The sequence below is a fragment of the Rhinolophus hipposideros genome (assembly GCF_964194185.1).
Source record: "Rhinolophus hipposideros genome assembly, chromosome: 7".
Classification (NCBI taxonomy): domain Eukaryota; kingdom Metazoa; phylum Chordata; class Mammalia; order Chiroptera; family Rhinolophidae; genus Rhinolophus; species Rhinolophus hipposideros.
Genome location: NC_138053.1, coordinates 57,884,176 through 57,903,733, shown reverse-complemented (window position 1 = coordinate 57,903,733; position 19,558 = coordinate 57,884,176). Strand labels below are relative to the sequence as shown.

The 19,558-nt window shown below is 39.2% G+C and overlaps 1 protein-coding gene and 1 pseudogene across 8 annotated transcripts in view; one reads left to right on the top strand and one right to left on the bottom strand.

Moving 5' to 3' along the window:
- Positions 1-19,558, top strand: part of MAST4 (microtubule associated serine/threonine kinase family member 4) — a gene marked incomplete at its 5' end in the record, with an annotated part of 545,031 nt that overhangs the window by 168,969 nt on the left and 356,504 nt on the right. For all 7 annotated transcript variants that reach the window (XM_081053918.1, XM_081053916.1, XM_081053917.1 and 4 more), the window contains one exon: positions 10,728-10,852. In XM_081053918.1, the coding sequence (XP_080910044.1) occupies positions 10,728-10,852 (125 nt within the window). The remainder of the gene's footprint in view (positions 1-10,727; positions 10,853-19,558) is intronic.
- LOC308499949 (large ribosomal subunit protein uL11-like) lies at positions 11,469-11,957 on the bottom strand (annotated as a pseudogene). Its single transcript has one exon. The product of its transcript is annotated as a large ribosomal subunit protein uL11-like (transcript).

Below are 19,558 nucleotides of genomic sequence, written 5' to 3'. Positions count from 1 at the left end.
TCCTGGAAGGGGACCTGAATCACCTCTGAACACAAACTGTGTTCAACACTGTGCTGGGCACTGGACGTGTGTTACTTCGCCATCATCACTAGAGAGCTGGAAATGGGAGCTCAGAGAAGGAACAGAACTTATCCAGGGTTCCCTAGATAATAAATGGTGAAACCTGGATGCCTACCTATCTCTGACTGGCTTTCCACCTGGTGCTTCCCATTTCACCTGGTGAATGAAATGAGAACCACTTATCCCCAAAGTGCCCCGTGCTGGGGAGAATTTGATCCAGTCTGAGCATGACACCAAAGAGGAATGCCCTTGCCGGGAAGAGTTGTTAAGTAATGAAAAGTAGAGAGGGTAAAGACTCATTGTTTATTGCTGGCCTTCTGTTTGTTAGGCAGTGTGATAGGCTCTCGGTTTATATCCAAATTAGTCCTCACCAGCAGCCCACGAGGTTGGTCAGTCGTCTCCATTTTATGGAACACTTATGGGAAACTGAGGCTTGGGGTTAAGAATCCTGACCAACTTCACACAGCGGCTACAAAGTAGTGTCAGGCTCTGTGTTTTGGATATGACCCTTGTGAGGGGCGCCACATGGTAACAGACTTGTATTCAGGAGTTCCATTTCATTAGTTTAAAAACTGAACGTATTTCCAGGATCCAGAGAGGATGGCGATCATGTTAGATGGAATGAAAGTTTGAAAGGATTGGACTAACCGGGATGAGAAGTCAGAGTATGACAGGAGCTGACTCTTCCTTGTTTGATTATTATTTTGAAGAGGGCATGATACCAGTCTTTGGGGAGGTTTTAGAAAGGTGTGGAGGAAGCAGATGGGGGAGAGAAAGGAGTAAGAGGAAGAGAGAACTGGGAGCTGACAAGTAGTTTAACAGCTGCTCCACATATCCTCAACTGACGCTGAGAAAAAATGGTTCTATTTATTTGCCGTTTCCTTCCATATATCTTCCCAACAGCATTCATCAATATCTGTCATTTCCCAGAGGGTTTAGACATGTCTAGCAATTCATTCTGATGAATTATATTTCAATACGTGGATAAAGGGAGCCAGATTGCAGATGGTAACTCTGACCTGTGCCCAGTGTCGCTTTAATACCACCACCATCCAGTTCCTGGGTGCCCTCTCTGAGATAGATATTTTTAGCACACTGCTTGGTGTCAGATTCTTGTTACCATGTTCCCATTAGAGTAGGCTCTATTGAATACTTCTTTAAAAATCAATTTTAAGTTGTCACATTAGCCTTTGGTCTACACAGCTAGAGCTTAGGCACAAACCATTATGTATTTTTTTTGGTCAGAATTTTAAATCCAGAGAATCACCATCAGAAGGGAGACCACCTTGGTGGTCTAAGTGTCTCAGGGAGATGCTACCCATGGCTGGGTCTCATTGCAGACTCGGAGAATTTGCTGGGTATTGGGACACTGAAAGGCAACCATGTAAGTACTTACAGTAATAGGAACACTGACACCTACTAATCTCTATTTCATGCATTAACTCATTTGACACTAATATCTTCCCTTCGTAGAATTTGACTGAGTGGTAGTCTTGGTGGATGAAAAGAAAGACTTCTCCTTTAAGAATAAGTTAAGGGAAAACAACAAAAAAGGAAAGGCCAAATATATGTCTCTGTGAGTCTGGATTTGAATTATAGCCTTTTAAAAATATACTGTATGTTGGCATTTTTGCCTCTTATCAAAAAATGGCAAGAGTAACAGGGTGGCTATCTGTGACTGAGGGTGGAAAGACCATTGCTCCTTTGAATTATCTTTCTATGTTACCCACACCGAAAGTTATTTTTTATTTAAAACTGCAGCTGCAGTCAACAGTGGCAGCGGCAGCTTGAGGTACTGCTCCATAGCCTCGCGGTTTGTCCAAAGGCTTTGATTTCTGTAATGTAGACTTATGTGTTTTGTTATTTTTCCACAGTCCCTAGCTCTCTCACGGTATGGAATTGGGCTTAGTGACCCCTTGAAACATTTGTCATGTACTCAGTCAGTCTGGCTTGCCCTAAGCTGTTATTTTTTACTACCTGCTCTATCTGCAACAAGCTTCCTTTTAAAGCATCCCCCTAACTTTGTCACCAGGCCCGCGGGATTGGTGATGTTGCCTTGCCATTCTATGTTAAATAAAGTATGTTGGTGATAGTGCAATTGGGCATCTCTGGTGGATTTGAGTCCTGTAGCAAAATAGGAGAGAGACTGCTGCATTGGACGGTGAATTTGATTCTGATTTTGATGCCCCATTGCCATCACCATGTGCTGACTACCAACTTCTCAAAAGACATGTATGCTTTCTCCCTTCACCTTTTGGTTTCCTTGTGAATTGCAGATCCCTTCAAGGTCTTAGGGTCAAAGCTATGTTTTGGATTTTTCTTTTGTGAGTAAATACACACCACTTTCTTTTTTTTTTTTTAAGGTTTGAATAGCAGCTCAATATAGGAGTCAGTGAACTTTGGCCTTCTCTGGTCACAGGTCTGTTGGTTTCTCAAATTATATTTATTTATGCCATTAAGAAGAATGATTTAGCAGCAGCACCAATGCCGCCTAGGTATAGTTATTCTTTTGCAGTGGGGACAAGAAATTGGAAGTTAGTCACCCATGTCAGAGGGAAGATGAAAGGAACCATGTCTCCATGTGGTAGTAGGACAGCTGAAGATGAATAAAGGGAGGCTATAATTGCCTGAGAGTATGGCCGTCACTATGATGGGAGAACCCATGTTTAAGAGTGAGCAATGGGGCATATCTTGACTGAGCAAGAGGAATATCTTGATGATGATGGAGTACACTTGAGGGCGATGGCTGCTGACACATGGATTCTGCTCAGATTCAGCCACTGACTTATCATGATCTTTAACCTTTCTCCATGGAGGGTTCTTAAAAAAACTTAGTTCCTCTGACTTGTAAGTGATTCAAAGGGCTGGAGTTATTAAGTGTGATTGGTAAAAGCAGGTGCTGATGTTGTTTAATGGGGATAACTCCATGTGGTCAACAAAAAGCACCTCCTTATTTTTCCTCTGGAACGTACAGTAGTTTTGGAGAAGCAAGGGAGGACGGTTGTGTGTGTGTGTGCTTGGTAAACTATACATAAAAATTTTACCATTTTTAAGTGTGCAATTCAGTGCCATTAAGTACATTCATATCGTTGTGCAACCAACTGAAACTCAATACCCATTAAACAGTAGCACCTCATTCCCCCCTCTTTCCAGCCCCTGGTAAACACTTGTACTTTCTGTCTAAATGAATCGACAATTCCAGGAACCTCATATAATATTTGTGGAATCATCCAATATTTGTCCTTTTGTGTCTGATTTATTTCATTTAGCATGTCCTCAAGATGCACTCTGGTTTTATCATGGGTCAGAATTTCCTTCCTTTTGAAAGCTGAATCATATTCCATTGAATGTATAGACCACATTCTGTTTCTCCATTCATCCATTGATGGACACTTTGGCATTTCCACCTTCTGGCTATCGTAAATAATGCTGCTCTGAACACGGGTGTATAAATATCTATTTGAGTCACTGCTTTCAACTTTTGTGTGTTTACCCATAAGTGGAATTAAGCAAGAGGGGTTTAGTAGGCATTGGGGGTTAAAATGGCAGGGATGTTCCTCCTACTTTAGTGGTAGGTGTGAACTTTGTGGGGGCAACTGTGAGAACTTCGGTAGATGCTGAGCTGGGCAGCAGCCTGGCGATCGAAAAGTAAAGATATAGGATGAAAGATGTGAGCCTGTAGCCCCATCTTCCTGCTCATGGCACCAGCACAGTGCTAGCTTCCCATTGTTCTTTTTGTTCCCCTCCCCTTCGCCTCTATAATGCTACCCCCATTCTCCTTCCTTCTGTTATGTGGCTTCCCATCTCACCAAAAGCCCTCAGAGCAACACATTGGTCACCTCAGCTTCCCTTTGTTCTTGGTTGATTGCTTAGGGGGGATAAACAAACTTTTTCAAGTTATTATATATAACTGAGCACCAGAAGCCATATCTAAAGACTGCTTTGTGATGTTGTTACTAGGTCTTATTTTCCCTTCGATGTCCTTTTTGTACTCCAAGAGAAATAACCCAAAATATAAGACTGTGGACTGACTGCTAAATCTATGTTGCACTTTTTTACTGGAAGCTTTTAAATCTAGTCAGGTACCATTATTTCTTGATAATAAAGTACATCTCCAGAGGCTATATTTACTTCTTTATATAGCTATTCTGCTAAAATTATTGCTGGCCTAATATTTTGGCATTTCAGAGGGATACTTCAAGCTTTGGGGTGTCCCTGCTCTGAGAGCATGGACATATCTCATGTTTCAAAGCACTCATTTATGGAGGTCTTGCTTCTTGTTTTTTGGAATTGAGGATGGAAACAAAGGAAAACACATATCAGGAAAGAGATCACATGTAGCCTAGATATAACCAAGACACAACCTGGGTTTAGGCTCAGTAGTCTCCTTATTTTCATTTATGACCTTGAGAGGCTCCAGATCTTCCTGCTCACTCTGTTAAGTAGAGGCTCCATGACCAAAACAGTAACAAGAAGCAGCACAAAAAGCCCACTTAAATGACCCACACACCTCTGTGGTAAAGCCTGATGAGTTCTTGAATCACGCTGGCCAAATGCTTCCAGCTTTAATATGGAACTCTATTTATTGCCCCTAAATTTCTAGTTACATCAGTAACAGATATTTAAGAAATGTTTCAATAAATATACCAGAATTTTAGAAATGTGTTTCTGAAGAGCACAGAGCTGATCAAAGTTGCAATTGCAAGAACAAGCTCGACTCAGTGTTAAAATATAGCTGCCAGATTGCTAGGCAAGCTCACCTCTCATACAACAAATTGGGAATGGTAGTATCCATTAATTTCCACCCTGTGCAGCTGAATAATGCAGTTGACAGATGCTAATTTTCTTAAATTGTAGGCAGCAAATGACGCATGAATACAACAGCAACACACTTTTTTAGAGGCTCTTGGTAGTCATCCGAAAGTGAATTTATATAGTTTGATGGAATCGCTACCAACTATGGCACAATATTAGTGCCTTCTAATGACTGTCTTAAATCCATCTGCTGTCCTCTTTTCCCTATTAACACTAATGGGGGTCTAGGCAGAAATAAGACAGCCCATGTGTTATGCTAACAGACCCTCCAATTTATAACATTCATGTGATTCCTAAAGAGACTCATGCAAGAATAATGACATCTAAAATCTCACCTGTGACACGATTATAAACATCATTATATATATGTATATATGTTCCCTCACTGAATTGTTTTTTCCAGGGGCTTAGCAAAATTTTATTTCTTGCTCACCTTATAATTTATTGTGTGTTGAATGGCTCTTTGTATTTCTTATTTTATTTTATTTTAATTTTACATTTATTGAATGCTCCTTATATAATGTATTTTCTTTTTTAATTTTCAACCACCCCATAAGTTTACCTCTATTTTACAGCTGAGGACCCTGAAGCTTGGAAAAGTTCATGAATAAGTGATAGAATCAGTTTTGAGAGGCAGAATTGGTACTTGGCCAGTCTGACTCTAGAGTCAACCGTAACTAGAACAATTGATTTTTACTGTCACTGGAGAGGACTTTTGTGTTCTGTTTGGTGGGCTAAGTTCAAAAACTTAATTCAAACTCATTTCAGAACTGTTCAGTTATTGAACATTCGAAGCATCTCCTTTTGGGTTAGGGTCTGTTGCAGTAACAAAAAAATTGAAGGCTGGCAAAGCCTCTCCTTGACCAAACGCTAGGGAGTCTCTTCTGAGCCCTCATTCTCTAGTAGGCTTCAAATTTGGCCAATAAAGACTTGAACAAACAGCTACCTAGTTTCTAACAGCTCAAGACCACATTCTCAGGATGACCCCGGTCCCCTTCAAGTGCCTGCCTGAGAAAACTCAAGGCTGCCAAAATTTTTTACTGTTTGTTCTGGCCGACATATAGGGTTGCTGTCTCCCTGTCTCCATGGAAGTGTAGAATCCTGACTTTGATCATTGCCAGCTGGCAGACAGAGCCCGACTAATTGCAGTTACAATTACTAACCCTTTGTGATTTTTTACTTCCCTGCCTCCACTGAGCCACCCCACCCCCATTCCACCGCCACTTGCTCCCTGCCCTAATCTCCTTCTCCTGTAGAAACAACAGTTACTTCTATACACATCAAAGGTGTATAGTACAGTTTATACTGGACTCTTTTCCTCTATTGCAGTAGTTATTACTGATGAAAATCTGTCCTCACCACTTTAAGTACTGTCAGGCTTTGTTTATCTGTGACAAAGCATACCTAGGGTCTTGTTACCAAGATAAGATTCAAGCAAGAAATAGCAACACATAAAATGGAGAAGGTAGTGTTAGACAGTGATTTCAGAGGAGAAGATGGTATGCCTGTCCTGTTAGCAGTGGTTACTGCTTGCTTTAAATTGTCCTGTGAGAACTGACAAAAGTGTGGTTTGCAGTGTATGAAGAGAGAGGGATGTGGCTCTGGTTCCTTGTGTCCCCCTCCTTTAGTACTTGTTCTGGATCTGTCAGGAGTCTGACCTCCTACCTGCAGGATCGCCAGGCTCACTGAGCCAGGATCCTACATCATGAATTTCCTGCACTGAGGATTTATTTGGGAACTGTCTCTGCTTCTGTTCTGCCCTCCCACTTGCAGAAAGGGAGACTTTCCCAGTCACGGTTGCCATGAGTTTCACATTAGGATGATGGTGAGGGTCCTCATGGTTTCATTTTGTTCCCACTCTCCATGGAACTTCTCCCTGGGCTTCTTGTGTCCCCATCTAGACCCCTTGGAGAACCCCCACCATCACCCAGGCCCCTCCCTGACGTGGCCTGAGGAAATACCGTGTTTAGGGGTGAAAGGAATGTGTTCCTCGACTGCCACGTTAGATTATGGAACAATTTTTCTGATAGGAATAATTAAAAGCAATATTATATAATATGCACAGAAATTAATAGAGGATAATTCAATATAACTGCATGTACCTGCCAGCCAGCTGTATCAAAGCTTAAAATGTGCCACATACTTCAGATACATTAGAAAAGTTTAATATTACATTTATTAAAACCCCAAGTAAAAACTTAATTCTTTAAATTTTTAAGAACTGAAATTTTTAAGTTCACATACTTGAGATACATTAGAAAAGTTTAATATTACATTTATTAAAACCCCAAGTAAAAACTTAATTCTTTACATTTTTAAGTTCAACTAATAATAATAGACTCCATTATTCCCTGCAGATAGTTTTTAAAACAATAAAATATAGCATATTTCTCCCTGGATCCAGTCCCCATTTTCCCTGCCAGAGATAATTACAATTCTGAATTTGCTGTTTATCTTTTGCACAAAGAACTACTGTTCTTCATTGTAATATTATTCAATATTTCTTTTGTGATCTGGCCTAAGAACCCATTATCATGTTTCATTTTGTTGCTATGGTGGTGGGGAGGATGCACTGATGAAGTTAAAAGTTCTTATGATAGTGTGAATAGTGACAGTATATTGACTGCTTTCCATGTCCTACACTGAGTGCCTTACATGCATTATCTCATTTAATCTTATCTGCCATTTCCCATCTTTTCAGAGGATTCACTTTATATGTCTGTGTGTGTGTATATATATATATATATATACATATATATATATACACACATATATATGGAATTCCATATATATATGGAATCTATATATTATATATAATATATATACACAATATTTTCTTATAAAAATAGAATCATTCTATCCTGTAACTTGTTTTTTCATCTAAGCATGTGTGATGAATATTTCCCTGTGATAGGATTTGGGCTTCAGAGTAAGAATCCTGGTTTTGCCCAATTATCAGCTGTGTGCCCTTGCCTCACTATGTAACCTCTCTGGGCTTTAAACTGGAGATAATATTACCTGGTATCCTATCAGATTGTTAAGATGTTGCAGTCCCTGGCATATAGTAAGGCCTTTAACTATTATACTATTCTACAAAGAAAATTTAAGAAAATAATTTGCTTAGTTTTACTCTCCCTATTTAGACTCACTTAAGTATTGATCAAATAATTGGTTTAACTTCATATCAGTCAATAAATATTTATTGAGCACTCACTAAATGCCACATCCTGTGCCAGGCACTGGAGATACAGAAATGAATACCTATTTCTTCATCTCATGGGGATTATAGGGAGAGAGTTTTTAATAATAATTATTTTCTACTATGAGGAAAAAAGACTGATTTATAGAATTCTTTAGTGATTTAAAATGTTTGCCCTTTAATTTTTTCCATGATTATGTTAAATTCTTCAATATTTTCACATCTGCCCTTACTTTTCTTTAAAATGAAGTGTCTGGGCCAGAAGAGTCGTGAGGCCAGAGTACATTCTCTCCACCATATAAACCTTGACATCATGTAGCTTCTATGTATGCTTCCTATTAGATGTCTCTCTGAAACATGAACAAAGAAAATATAAAACAAAATACAGGAAAAAACACAGGAAGGACCAGGAAAAAAAATCTATGAATTTCTGATTACTGGAAATTGGTGTATTTTTAGCAAGTGATGTCCTTCAAATAATGAGAGTTATTTCTATGACAAAGAAAATATGTATTCATATAATACTGATGCTAGCATTCCTAAATGCAGTCTATAATTTTTCTGTCCTTCTTTATTAACATCCTTCTTTAGGCCTCTAAAGGGGGCAGATTTCCCAAAGCCCCTCTTAGTTCATCTTTTGTTCATGTTTCAAAATAAGGCAAGGGAAAAACTAAAAATTCTTGACTTTAAATGTAACATGTCCTCCACAAAAATATAGCACAATGTTTCTGAGATGGTGACCAGAACCACAAAGTGTAATTGCATTTGAATTTTCATTGATGGGGTTTACGCTTCAGTTAATTGGTATTTCCAATATTTATTTGCTTAGAAAAGATCATAATCTGTTATGTGGAATTGGGGGCAGCAAGTGACAAAAATCAGTATGATTCCATTTATGCAAGAAAATATAGGTTACAGTTGGAAAGTTTGGCAGAAAATCACTGAAATGTTGATGGTGGTTTACCCTGGTGTGATTATAGGTGAGTTTTTCTTTACAAATACTTACATTTCCTACTTGTGAGTGAAAAGAAACCAGACCCAAGCAAAAACGATAGTATTAATTTTTTACTACTATTATGGCTAAATAGCTAACATTTTCTAAGTGCTCTATTTATAAAATCCTCTAATCTCTTCAACAAGTTTGCATAGTCGATCCATTTTAGAGATGGAAAAACCAAGGCCAAGAGAGATTGGCTAACTTTGTTCCCCAATGTCATTCAGCTGCAGGTTAAGATCTAAAAGCAGATCTAGTTTCTCTAGAGTCTGTGCTTTTACTCTATAATAAGAGAGTGAAAGAGCAGTTTTGGCAAAATAAGAAGCCATTTTTCCCTTTACAATTACAATATTTGTTTCTGAAAGCACTTGGATTAAAGCATTAGACCTCTCAACATGGAAAACTGATAAGAGCTGCCCCAGCTCCTTACTTTGATAGTGCTGGTAGTTAAGTTAGCACGTGCACCAATAATCAACTAGTTAAAATATTGCAGTTGTTATTAACCAGTGGGGTATGCTTGTGAAGTGCATGCCACAGGTAAGAGAGTGGGGCTGTCTTACAAGGAGCAGATCTGCTGGGGAAAATCCAAAGAACAAATGTCACTTCTGCTTCAGGGCAACCAGCTATATATGTGGCTGCTGCAATCCCTCCTAATTCTGAAAGGTACAAAGCTGGGGTCCCCACACGTGCGCCCTTGGAAGAGATTCTGTGAGTTGCTTGCTATGTCCCTTTGTATTTTGGGGGAAAGAAGTGCCCACTTATTCTTTCATCATTCAACTAATATTTAATGAGCACCTAATATGGCCAGTCGTTGTGTATGGGGCAAAGCAGATAAAAATCTAACATGGTCTCTGCTTTTACTGAGCTTCACTAGTATGTGAATACTCATGTCCACCCTAACTTTCTGAAATCAAAAAGCCTCATTTCTTCTGCATTGATAATGAGTCTAGTGCATGTACTAAGGAAGTAATAGTGTAAATTAGTTCAGCTATTTGACTTTCAAAGACATACACATACATATTCGAGTTCAAGGTTGATGAAATTGCTCAGTGAACCTAGACTGACATTGATGTCCTGATTTATGCAAATGGATACAATTATATGTCCTGTGGACACGGTAGAATGAATAACCAGTGCTTCAGAGAGAGAAACTGGGAGAAAGAGGCACCGGCCCCATTTCACCTTGAAAGAATTCCAAGTCTTCCTTTTGTTGGTCATGAACTTCACTTTGCTGACTCTGTTCTACTCTATTCTAGTAGATTCCTAGATCACTTTCCACATTAGACATTTTTAAAGTTCAGTTGTAAATGCACATGTTTATTTTTATGATGCTGAGAATGTGTTGTATATTTATATACATCCTCATCACATTCCCATGGAATAGGCAGAAGTAATAAGACGTTTTATCCTGCCCTGGGTGAAAGCTACAGATGCTGGAGGTGAGGTTTTCTTGGGTTTATGTGGGAAATTAGGGTCAGAATTTGCGACTGGGTTTCGATTTTATTAAAACAATTTCTCAGGTTGCTATTAATAACTGTAATTACAGAGTATGGCAGAAGTAGTTATAGAAGAAGGATGGCCAAGAAAGTATCTGCCATTGCCACGGAAGTGTTCCTGTTCTGCCTGCCCCTTACATTGTCTTCTCTTTAATCCCAACAGGGAGGTACCTCCTTCCAAACCCGGTGGCGGGTCAGGCCTGGTCCGTCTCCGCGGATACGTCCAACCTTGTGCGCATGCGCAGCCAAGCCCTGGGCCAGTCGGCACCCTCGCTCACGGCCAGCCTGGTGAGTGTCCTTGGGCTCTGTCTGTGGTCAGTCGGGTATGCGCCGTCTTGCCACCACCCTGGGGATTATTTTAAGTTTATTGAGTTTAACTGGATTTGATCTTACTCATATGTAACATTAAGCACAGATCTGGCAATGTGAAATTCCTTGCTTTCAGTGTGTGCTAGTTTTTCTAATTCCTGGAAAAATGCGTAGCACACCGGTTGATCTTTTACCTAGATTCAATTATTAACCTCTTGCCCAACTTGCTTTATCATTTGCTTTTTCTCCCTCTGTATATACACGTATATCTACATATATATGGCCCTATCTGCAGTTTTTTTGAATTATTTGAGAGTAATTTGTATATATCATGGCCTTTAATCACAGCTATCAACTTCAGTAAATTTATGGCTGATACAAGCCTTTTATCTACTCATCCATCTGTATTTCAGGTTTATCAACTGGCTCAGTGATGTCCTCTTACAGCACTTTCCCTCTTCCAGTATAGGATACAGTCTAGGGTCATGTATGGAATTTAATTGTCATATCCATTTAGTCTATTTTTTTTCTCACCAGTGACAAAGATCACTGGTTGTCAAATGATCTTTAATTGAAATATTTTCCTTTGTAGTCCTTAACTAGCTGGACATTCCACTGCACCATTATTGATGTGGTATCATGAGGGTGGCGGCCATCAACATTGCAGCCCATAGACTGGGCAGTCCCCAAGATCTCTTTAATGGTTCCAGAGAGTTCTCTAGCTAAAGATGGGTGCAGCATCTGTTGGACAATGTAGACAATCTCATCAAAAGTGATATTTCTACTGTGCTTGATTTTTTTTGCTTCTTTCTGTCTCTTGGTGGTTCTTGGAGGGCTTTGATGATCAGGTCAGAGGCAGAAGGTACTACCTCAATCTGGCCCTGTCTGTTCTGAATGGTCAATTTCACCCTAATCCTCAGACCCTTACAATCACTGGTTGCTTTAGCGATGTCATCACCAACCTTTTTGAAGGCAGACCCAGAGGGCCAATCTTGGGGTCCAAGGAAGATGTTGCACCAACTTCCCCACTAGTGCACCTCAGGTATACAATTTTGATCTCAATGGGGTCGAACTTCACCAGCATGGTGGAGGCGGCTCCTGTCGGATGAACCCAGATTCCGGATGACCCAAGAAAATTGCACCTTAGCCTCCTCTCAGTCGAAAGCCAAAAGCTATTTAGTCTACTTTAATCTGGAACTTTTCTATAGCCTTTCTGACATTGACATTTTTGAATACTATGCGCTCCTACCCATGTTATGTATTGGAAAATTTCTCATATTACATGTATCTGATATATATGACATTTTCTTTTTTTAAAAAATTTATTGGGGTCACAATTGTTAGTAAAATTACATAGATTTCAGGTGTACAATTCTGTAATACATTATCTATAAATCCCATTGTGTGTTCACCACCCAGAGTCAGTTCTCCTTCCATCACCATATATTTGATCCCCCTTACCCTCATCTCCCACTCCCCACCCCCCTTACCCTCTGGTAACCACTAAACTATTTTCTGTGTCTATGAGTTTTTGTTTCTCATTTGTTTGTCTTGTTCTTTTGTTGTTTTTGGTTTATATGCCACATATCAGTGAAATCATAGTGTTCTCTGCTTTTTCTGTCTGACTTATTTCGCTTAGCATTATACTCTCAAGATCCATCCATGTTGTCACAAATGTTCCTATATCATCTTTTCTTACCGCCGAATAGTATTTCATTGTGTATATATACCACAACTTCTTTATCCATTCATCTATCGAAGGACATTTTGGTTGTTTCCGTGTCTTGGCCACCGTAAACAAACCTGCAATGCACATTGGAGCAAACGTGTCTTTATGGATAAACGTTTTCAGATTTTTTGGGTAGATACCCAGGAGAGAGAATGCTGGGTCATATGGTAATTCTATTCGTAATTTTTTGAGGAACCTCCACACTGCCTTCCCTAACAGCTGCACCAGTCTGCATTCCCACCAACAGTGTCTGCAGGTTCCTTTTTCTCCACAGCCTCTCCAACACTTGTTACTATTTGTCTTGTTGATGATAGCCATTCTGACTGGGGTGAGGTGATATCTCATTGTGGTTTTTATTTGCATTTCTCTGATGATTAGTGATGTTGAGCATTTTTTCATATGTCTATTTGCCATTTGTATGTCCTCTTTGGAGAAATGTCTCTTCAGGTTGTCTGCCCATTTCTCAATTGGGTGGTTTGTTTTTTTGTTGTTGAGTTTCATGAGTTCCTTGTATATTTTGGATATTAGCCCCTTATCGGAGGCACTGTTTGCAAAAATCTTCTCCCATTCAGTTGGTCACCTCTTTATTTTGTCGATGGTTTCTTTTGCTGTACAGAAGCTTTTAAGTTTCATATAGTCCCATTTGTTTATTTTAGCTTTTACTTCCCTTGCCTTTGGAGTCAAATTCATAAAATGCTCTTTGAACCCAAGGTCCATAAGTTTAGTATGGACTTATGTTTTCTTCTATGCAGTTTATTGTCTCAGGTCTTATGCTTAAGTCTTTGATCCATTTTGAATTAATTTTGGTACATGGTGACAGCAGTCCAGTTTCTTTCTTTTGCACGTGGCTATCCAATTCTCTCAGCACCATTTATTGAAGAGGCTGTCTTTTCTCCATTGTATGTTTTTTGCTTCTTTGTCAAAAATTATCTGTCCATATTTATGTGGGTTTATTTCTGGGTTCTCAGTTCTATTCCAATGGTCTATGTGTCTGTTTATCTGCCAATACCATGCTGTTTTGATGATTGTAGCCCTGTAGTACAAGCTAAAGGCAGGCAGTGTGATACCTCCAGCATTGTTCTTTTTTCTTAAGATTGCTTTGGCTATTCGGGGTCTTTTGTGGTTCCAAACAAATCTGATGCTTTCTTGTTCTATTTCTTTAAAAAATGCCACTGGGATTTTGATGGGGATTGCATTAAATCTGTATATTGCTTTGGGTAATATGGCCATTTAGACTATGTTGATTCTTCCAATCCATGAGCACGGAATGTCTTTCCATTTCTTTGTGTCTTCTTCAATTTCTTTTAAAAATGTCTTACAGTTTTCAGCATACAGGTCTTTCACATCCTTGGTTAAGTTTATTCCTAGGTACTTTGTTCTTTTTGTTGCAATTACAAAAGGGATTTTTTTTTTTTTTACTTTCTTTTTCTGAGATTTCATTGTTAGTATATAGGAATGCAATGGACTGTTGTACGTTGATTATGTAGCGGGCAACTTTACTGTATTCGTTGATTGTTTCTAATAGCTTTTTGGTGGAGTCTTTAGGGTTTTCTATGTATAGCATCATGTCATCTGCAAAGAATGACAATTTAACTTCTTCATTCCCAATTTGGATGCCTTTTATTTCTTTCTCTTGACTGATTGCTCTGGCAAGGACTTCCAACACTATGTTGAAAAGCAGAGGTGATAGGGGACAGCCCTGTCGTGCTCCTGAATGTAGAGCAAAGGGCTTCAGTTTTTCAGCATTGATTATGAGATTAGCTGAGGGTTTGTCATATATGGCCTTTATTATATTAAGATATTTTCCTTCTATACCTATTTTATTTAGTGTTTTTATCATAAATGGCTTGTAGAGTTTCTGCTGAAAAATCTGATGATAATCTAATTGGCTTTCCTTTGTAGGTTTCTGTCTTCTTTTCCCTAGCTGCCTTGAGGATTGCTTCTTTATCATTGATTTTAGACAACTTCAATACAATGTGCCTTGGAGAAGGCCTGTGGGGATTGAGGTAATTAGGTGTTCTATTTGCTTCTTGGATTTGAGGATCCAGTCCTATACACAAGTTTGGGAAGTTCTCATTGACAATTTGTTTGAATATATTCTCTGTTCCCTTCTCTCTTTCTTCTCCTTTTGGTATGCCCATTATTCTTATATTGCTCTTTCTGATGGAGTCAGAAAGTTCTTGTAGAGTTCTTTCATTTCTTTTAAGCCTCAAGTCTCTTTCTTCTTCCATCTGTGTCATTTCCAGGTTTCTATCTTTGATGTCACTGATTCTTTCCTCCATTTGGTCAACTCTACTACCTAAACTGGCTATTTCATTCTTAACTTCTTCTATTGAGTTCTTAATCTCCAGAAATTCTATTTGGTTCTTTTTTAAAATTTCAATCTCTTTCATAAAATGCTCATGTTCTTTGATTGTGTTTCTGAGTTCATTAAACTGTCTTTCTGTGTTTTCTTGCATCTCGTTGAGTTTTTTCAGAACTGCAATCTTGAATTCTCTGTCATTTAAGTCACATATTTCCACATCTTTAAGTTCCTTTTCTGGAGACTTTTCACTTTCTTTCATAGCTCTCTTGTTGCCTTGGTTATTTGTGGTAATTACTGATTCATTATTTCTCTTCCTAGACATCTACAGGAGTGGCTTCTGCAACACGTTGATAGGAAGAGGTCTTTCTTTTGTTTTCCAGTACTTGTTGGTAGAATGTTTTATTTTCTCTCCGACTGCAGCCTTTTTTTTTTCTCTCTCACACGGTAGTGCTGTTTTCTCTGCACTATTCCAGCTTCTCACACAATGGGGGAATTCCCTGGGAGACGGACTTCTCCTCTGTTAATAGTTTGCCTGGGTCACAGGGTGCAGTGTCTGTGTGGGTATGCTGAGAGCTTTTGAAGTTCCATAGCTCTTCCTGCACCAGATTCAGAGCCCATATATTTCAGCAGTTCTGTTTACTCCTGCAGGGATCTGCCCAGATAGGTGGGGCCAGGAGCGGGGTGAGTTGTGAGAGGTGGCCCAGAGGAAATGCGGCGACCACCACCACAGCTGGTCCGGCTTCCACAGCTCTCTCCCCTTTGCTGGAACTAGTTGGGCTGCGAATCTGTGTCTGCAGTCCACAGTTCTCAGAACAGCAAATATTCAGTTCTTTTGATCTGACACTGCTACTGTTCCACTTCTAGCAACGGGCAGGTGGGGGCAGGGCAAGCTCTGGGAGGGTGGTGAGGGGGCGGCTAGTCTCAGTGCCTAAGGCTTCCATTCTCCGCTTGGCAGTGAGGGATTAAACCACCGTTTTCAGCCCTCTTTCCTCAGTCTTTGCTCCGAGGTCTCTGCCGTGAGCGTTGGGTTCAGCCGTGCTATATGCTGCCCCCTCAGCCCTGTGGGCCGTAAGTGGAGCCCTAGCAGTCCGAGTCCTTACCTCTCCCGCAGTTGCAGTAGTTCTGGGATGCAGCGAGCTCGGAGCACTGAGCTAGGTCTGCGTCCTGCGCCTGCTCGGCTCCGTCCCCGCACTTCTCCCTTCCCTCCTACCCCATTCGCGCGATTTGCCCACCTTTAGGTGAATTCAGTTGAGGGCCTCTTCGTCTTGCCTGTCTGCTGTGCAGGGAGTCCTTTGTGGAGTTATTGTTGTTCGATTAGTTGTAAATTCCAGGGGAGCGCTACAGAGGCTCACCTCACGCCGCCATTTTGATGACGTCTCCTATGTCTGATATTTTCTCATGGTGAGAATCAGGTCTTTGCACTCCAGGCCAGAATATAACATTGGTGGTGTCGTTTCCTCTCAGGGCATGCCATCTTCAGGTGCATGTTGTCCATCTGACCCTCACTGTGATGTTAATTTTTTTCACTCAATCAAGGTGTTGCTCTACTACTCCACTGTAGTTAGACTTTTTCTCTTGTAATCAATAAGCATTCTATGGGAAGATAATTTCAGGCCATGCAAACATGCTTCTCTTATCAAAACTTGGCCCTATATTTCCATGATAATGGTGATTCCTGTCAGGACCCTTTATTTCTATAACCGAAAATAGTCATTATTCCAACTCCAATATTCTCTTCACATTTACCAGTTGGCACACGGTGTAAATATTTGTGTATTTGTTAGCAGCACAGACTCCTACATTCCTTTTGTTTTATTAATGTAGACCTTTATATTTAACCATGATGCTTACTAGAGTTTTGTTTCCTAGTGGGTGTATTACTTCTCTATTTTAACCTTTGGCACAGCCTAAAAGTATGTACAAGTTATTTTTGCATTAGTGCTAGAGTTGTAAGATATGGAAATAGTTTTATAAACATCTTTTTCTGATGATGATGCAATAATACAGAGGGTACAAAAAAATGTATACACATGTTAAGAAAGGAAAATACTATTGAAATTGTAATACTCAATGTATACCGATACTAAAAGAAGAATACAAGTCATGTTTGATTTCTGCAATTACAAGAGGTGCTCAAACTGATTACCATCAACCTCCAGACACTTCTGATTACGGCAAGCTACTGCTTGAGCAACGTTGACCAAAGTGTCCACTTGTATACATTTTTTTTGGCATGCTTGGCATATAAATCAGGGCATTATGATGCCTTATAATTTTATGCATTGGTAAGAAATTATGTTGGATATTTGAGAATCACTCCATAATGCAGAGAGATGTAATTTAGGTCTACCTCTAATCCTGCTTTTGCCATTAGGCAACTGTATAAACTTTGGCAAGTCACTTAGTTTCTCAGATTTTATCACCTCATCTTCAACTGCAATAAGAAGAAAGGTATAAATAGTCTCTGGTATTTAATTTTGGAATTCCCTGATTCTATTTTGTACATATTAAAGATTCTGAATATACTGAATAATTATCCCTAAAAATGTTTCTCTCAGGATATTTTATGACTTCAAAATTGATTATGATCTTTTAGCCAAAATTCATCTTTTTCCTCTCATAAAAATTTGGATTTATTTTTAAAGGGTGTAAAGTGATGGTAGTTAGCATTTTCTTCCATCTCCTCCCCAAGTTCAAAGTTACTTTTTCTTCTTGGGGAATTTTGTTAAAAGCTTATGTCGCTGTAAGCATTTACATTTTAAGGAAAAAGGAAAATTCCTCACAATTAGTGATTTTTTTTCAAAGCAGAAGTGCTTTGGAGGCCACTGCAGTGTTATTCTTAACACTTAAATAGTGCTCTTGTATGTTTATTGTCAAGTAAATTATTCTGATTAAAGCAGCATTATCACAAGGTAATAATCATATTGTGTAATAATGGTAGTCCCATATTCAAACACAGAAATGGATTTACTCATTGATAAAACACATGCCAGGTGACTTAAGATATTTGGGAATAAGGCAGAAAAATAAGGAGGACTATTAAGACTATTAATAGAAAACACAAGGAATATTTCCTAAATATTCTTTATCAGAGTCACTTAAATTATGAGCTTATCCACCCTGAAAATTTTTGTAGTGTTTGCTGAAGAGCAAAACTATCGAAAATGCTAAAATACCTTAGAAATCAAACTTAAAATAGTGCCTGATACATAGTAACAAATCTCACATGTTAGCAGTGTTACTGTCACCACCACATGATGGGTAAGCTTGGGTACAGAAGCCAGACTGTGATTAACTATTTACTATTAAGCAGTGAATGTTTAAGATGTAACCCTCATCGTATCTTTCCTTCAGGGCTTTCATTACTTCCTAATTGTAGTCAAACGAAAACTACTTGTGGGCTGTTTGACCAAGCCTTCCATCTTACATCTTCTGTTGTATTAAGGGCAGCAGCAGCTGGAGCAGAGCTGCCAGGCAGAGCACCGTCTTGATTTTCTCATTGTTCTGCTGCTGTTGGCCCAGGTTTCTTCTATACCATATTGTTGTTTTTAGTGTGTCACTCAGTACATTGTAATGACTTTTCCTGCTTTTGGTATCCTGTGCAGAATTGTTGAAGTTAATGTTTCATTTTCTTGGATTGGATTACATCTAAATTATCTCTGCTGATTATAACTCACAGATTTGATAGGGAATGATGCCGAAAAGGTGGAAATATACACCTATTCGAACTTACATTTTCTTTTCTCCTCCTCCTCTTTCTTTTTCCTTAGCTTTTAAACCAGCTGATGTTTCTGGAAGCACGTTGTGCAATAGAACATGCTTCACTCTGACCCTCTCTCCCGGCCACGATCCTCGCCCCCATTACCCTCACCTTACAGCTATAAGTCAACCTTCCTCCTGACTCTCTTTAGCATGTACCACAGTGCACCTTTGTTTTAGTTCTTTGTGTTTCTGTCTCACATTCCCCTGCTAGACTGCAAGCTCCTTCAGGGCAGAATTCCTGTCTGATCTTTCTAGTCACTGCTCCTAGCACAATGCATTGCATGCAGGAGGCATTCAATAAATAATGTTGATGGAACAAATAATTATTACTGGAAAGTGACAGATTCCTCTAGTTGCAAGGCGAGAGTAATGGTGTGATTCCGTGTGTTGTAATGTGTGGCCTAACAAGATCATCCATCTAAAACCTTTTTCGTTGTGCTGTTCAGTGTGCATCTTACAATTGCGATTAGGCTTCAAGTCCATTTAATAGGCCAAATCCCATTTAGTTCCACATGAGCCACTCAAAAAATATGGTGACAAAATTACAAAGAGATTACAGTGTCCATGTTCAAGGAAATTTCATTAATCTGCCTGTAAGCAGTCATATATAGTCACATTGGTTTAAATATTCTGTTGCTTCACTGAAGTCTTCAGTGAAGCAACAGAATATTTAAACCCATATGTGTCCAAGTATGGAAAAATAGGGATCAAAGTGGTTTATGTCCAATGACAGCATTACAACTTGATATAACAGAATTTCATGTTCAATACAACATACATTTCAGAAAGAGAGGTATTCATATGTAAGTAAGGTATAAATGAAGGCCTGTGGGTTGGTCGGTTGAATTTTAGTAAATGCGTAACCTATAGTGATTTAAATGCCATAGGC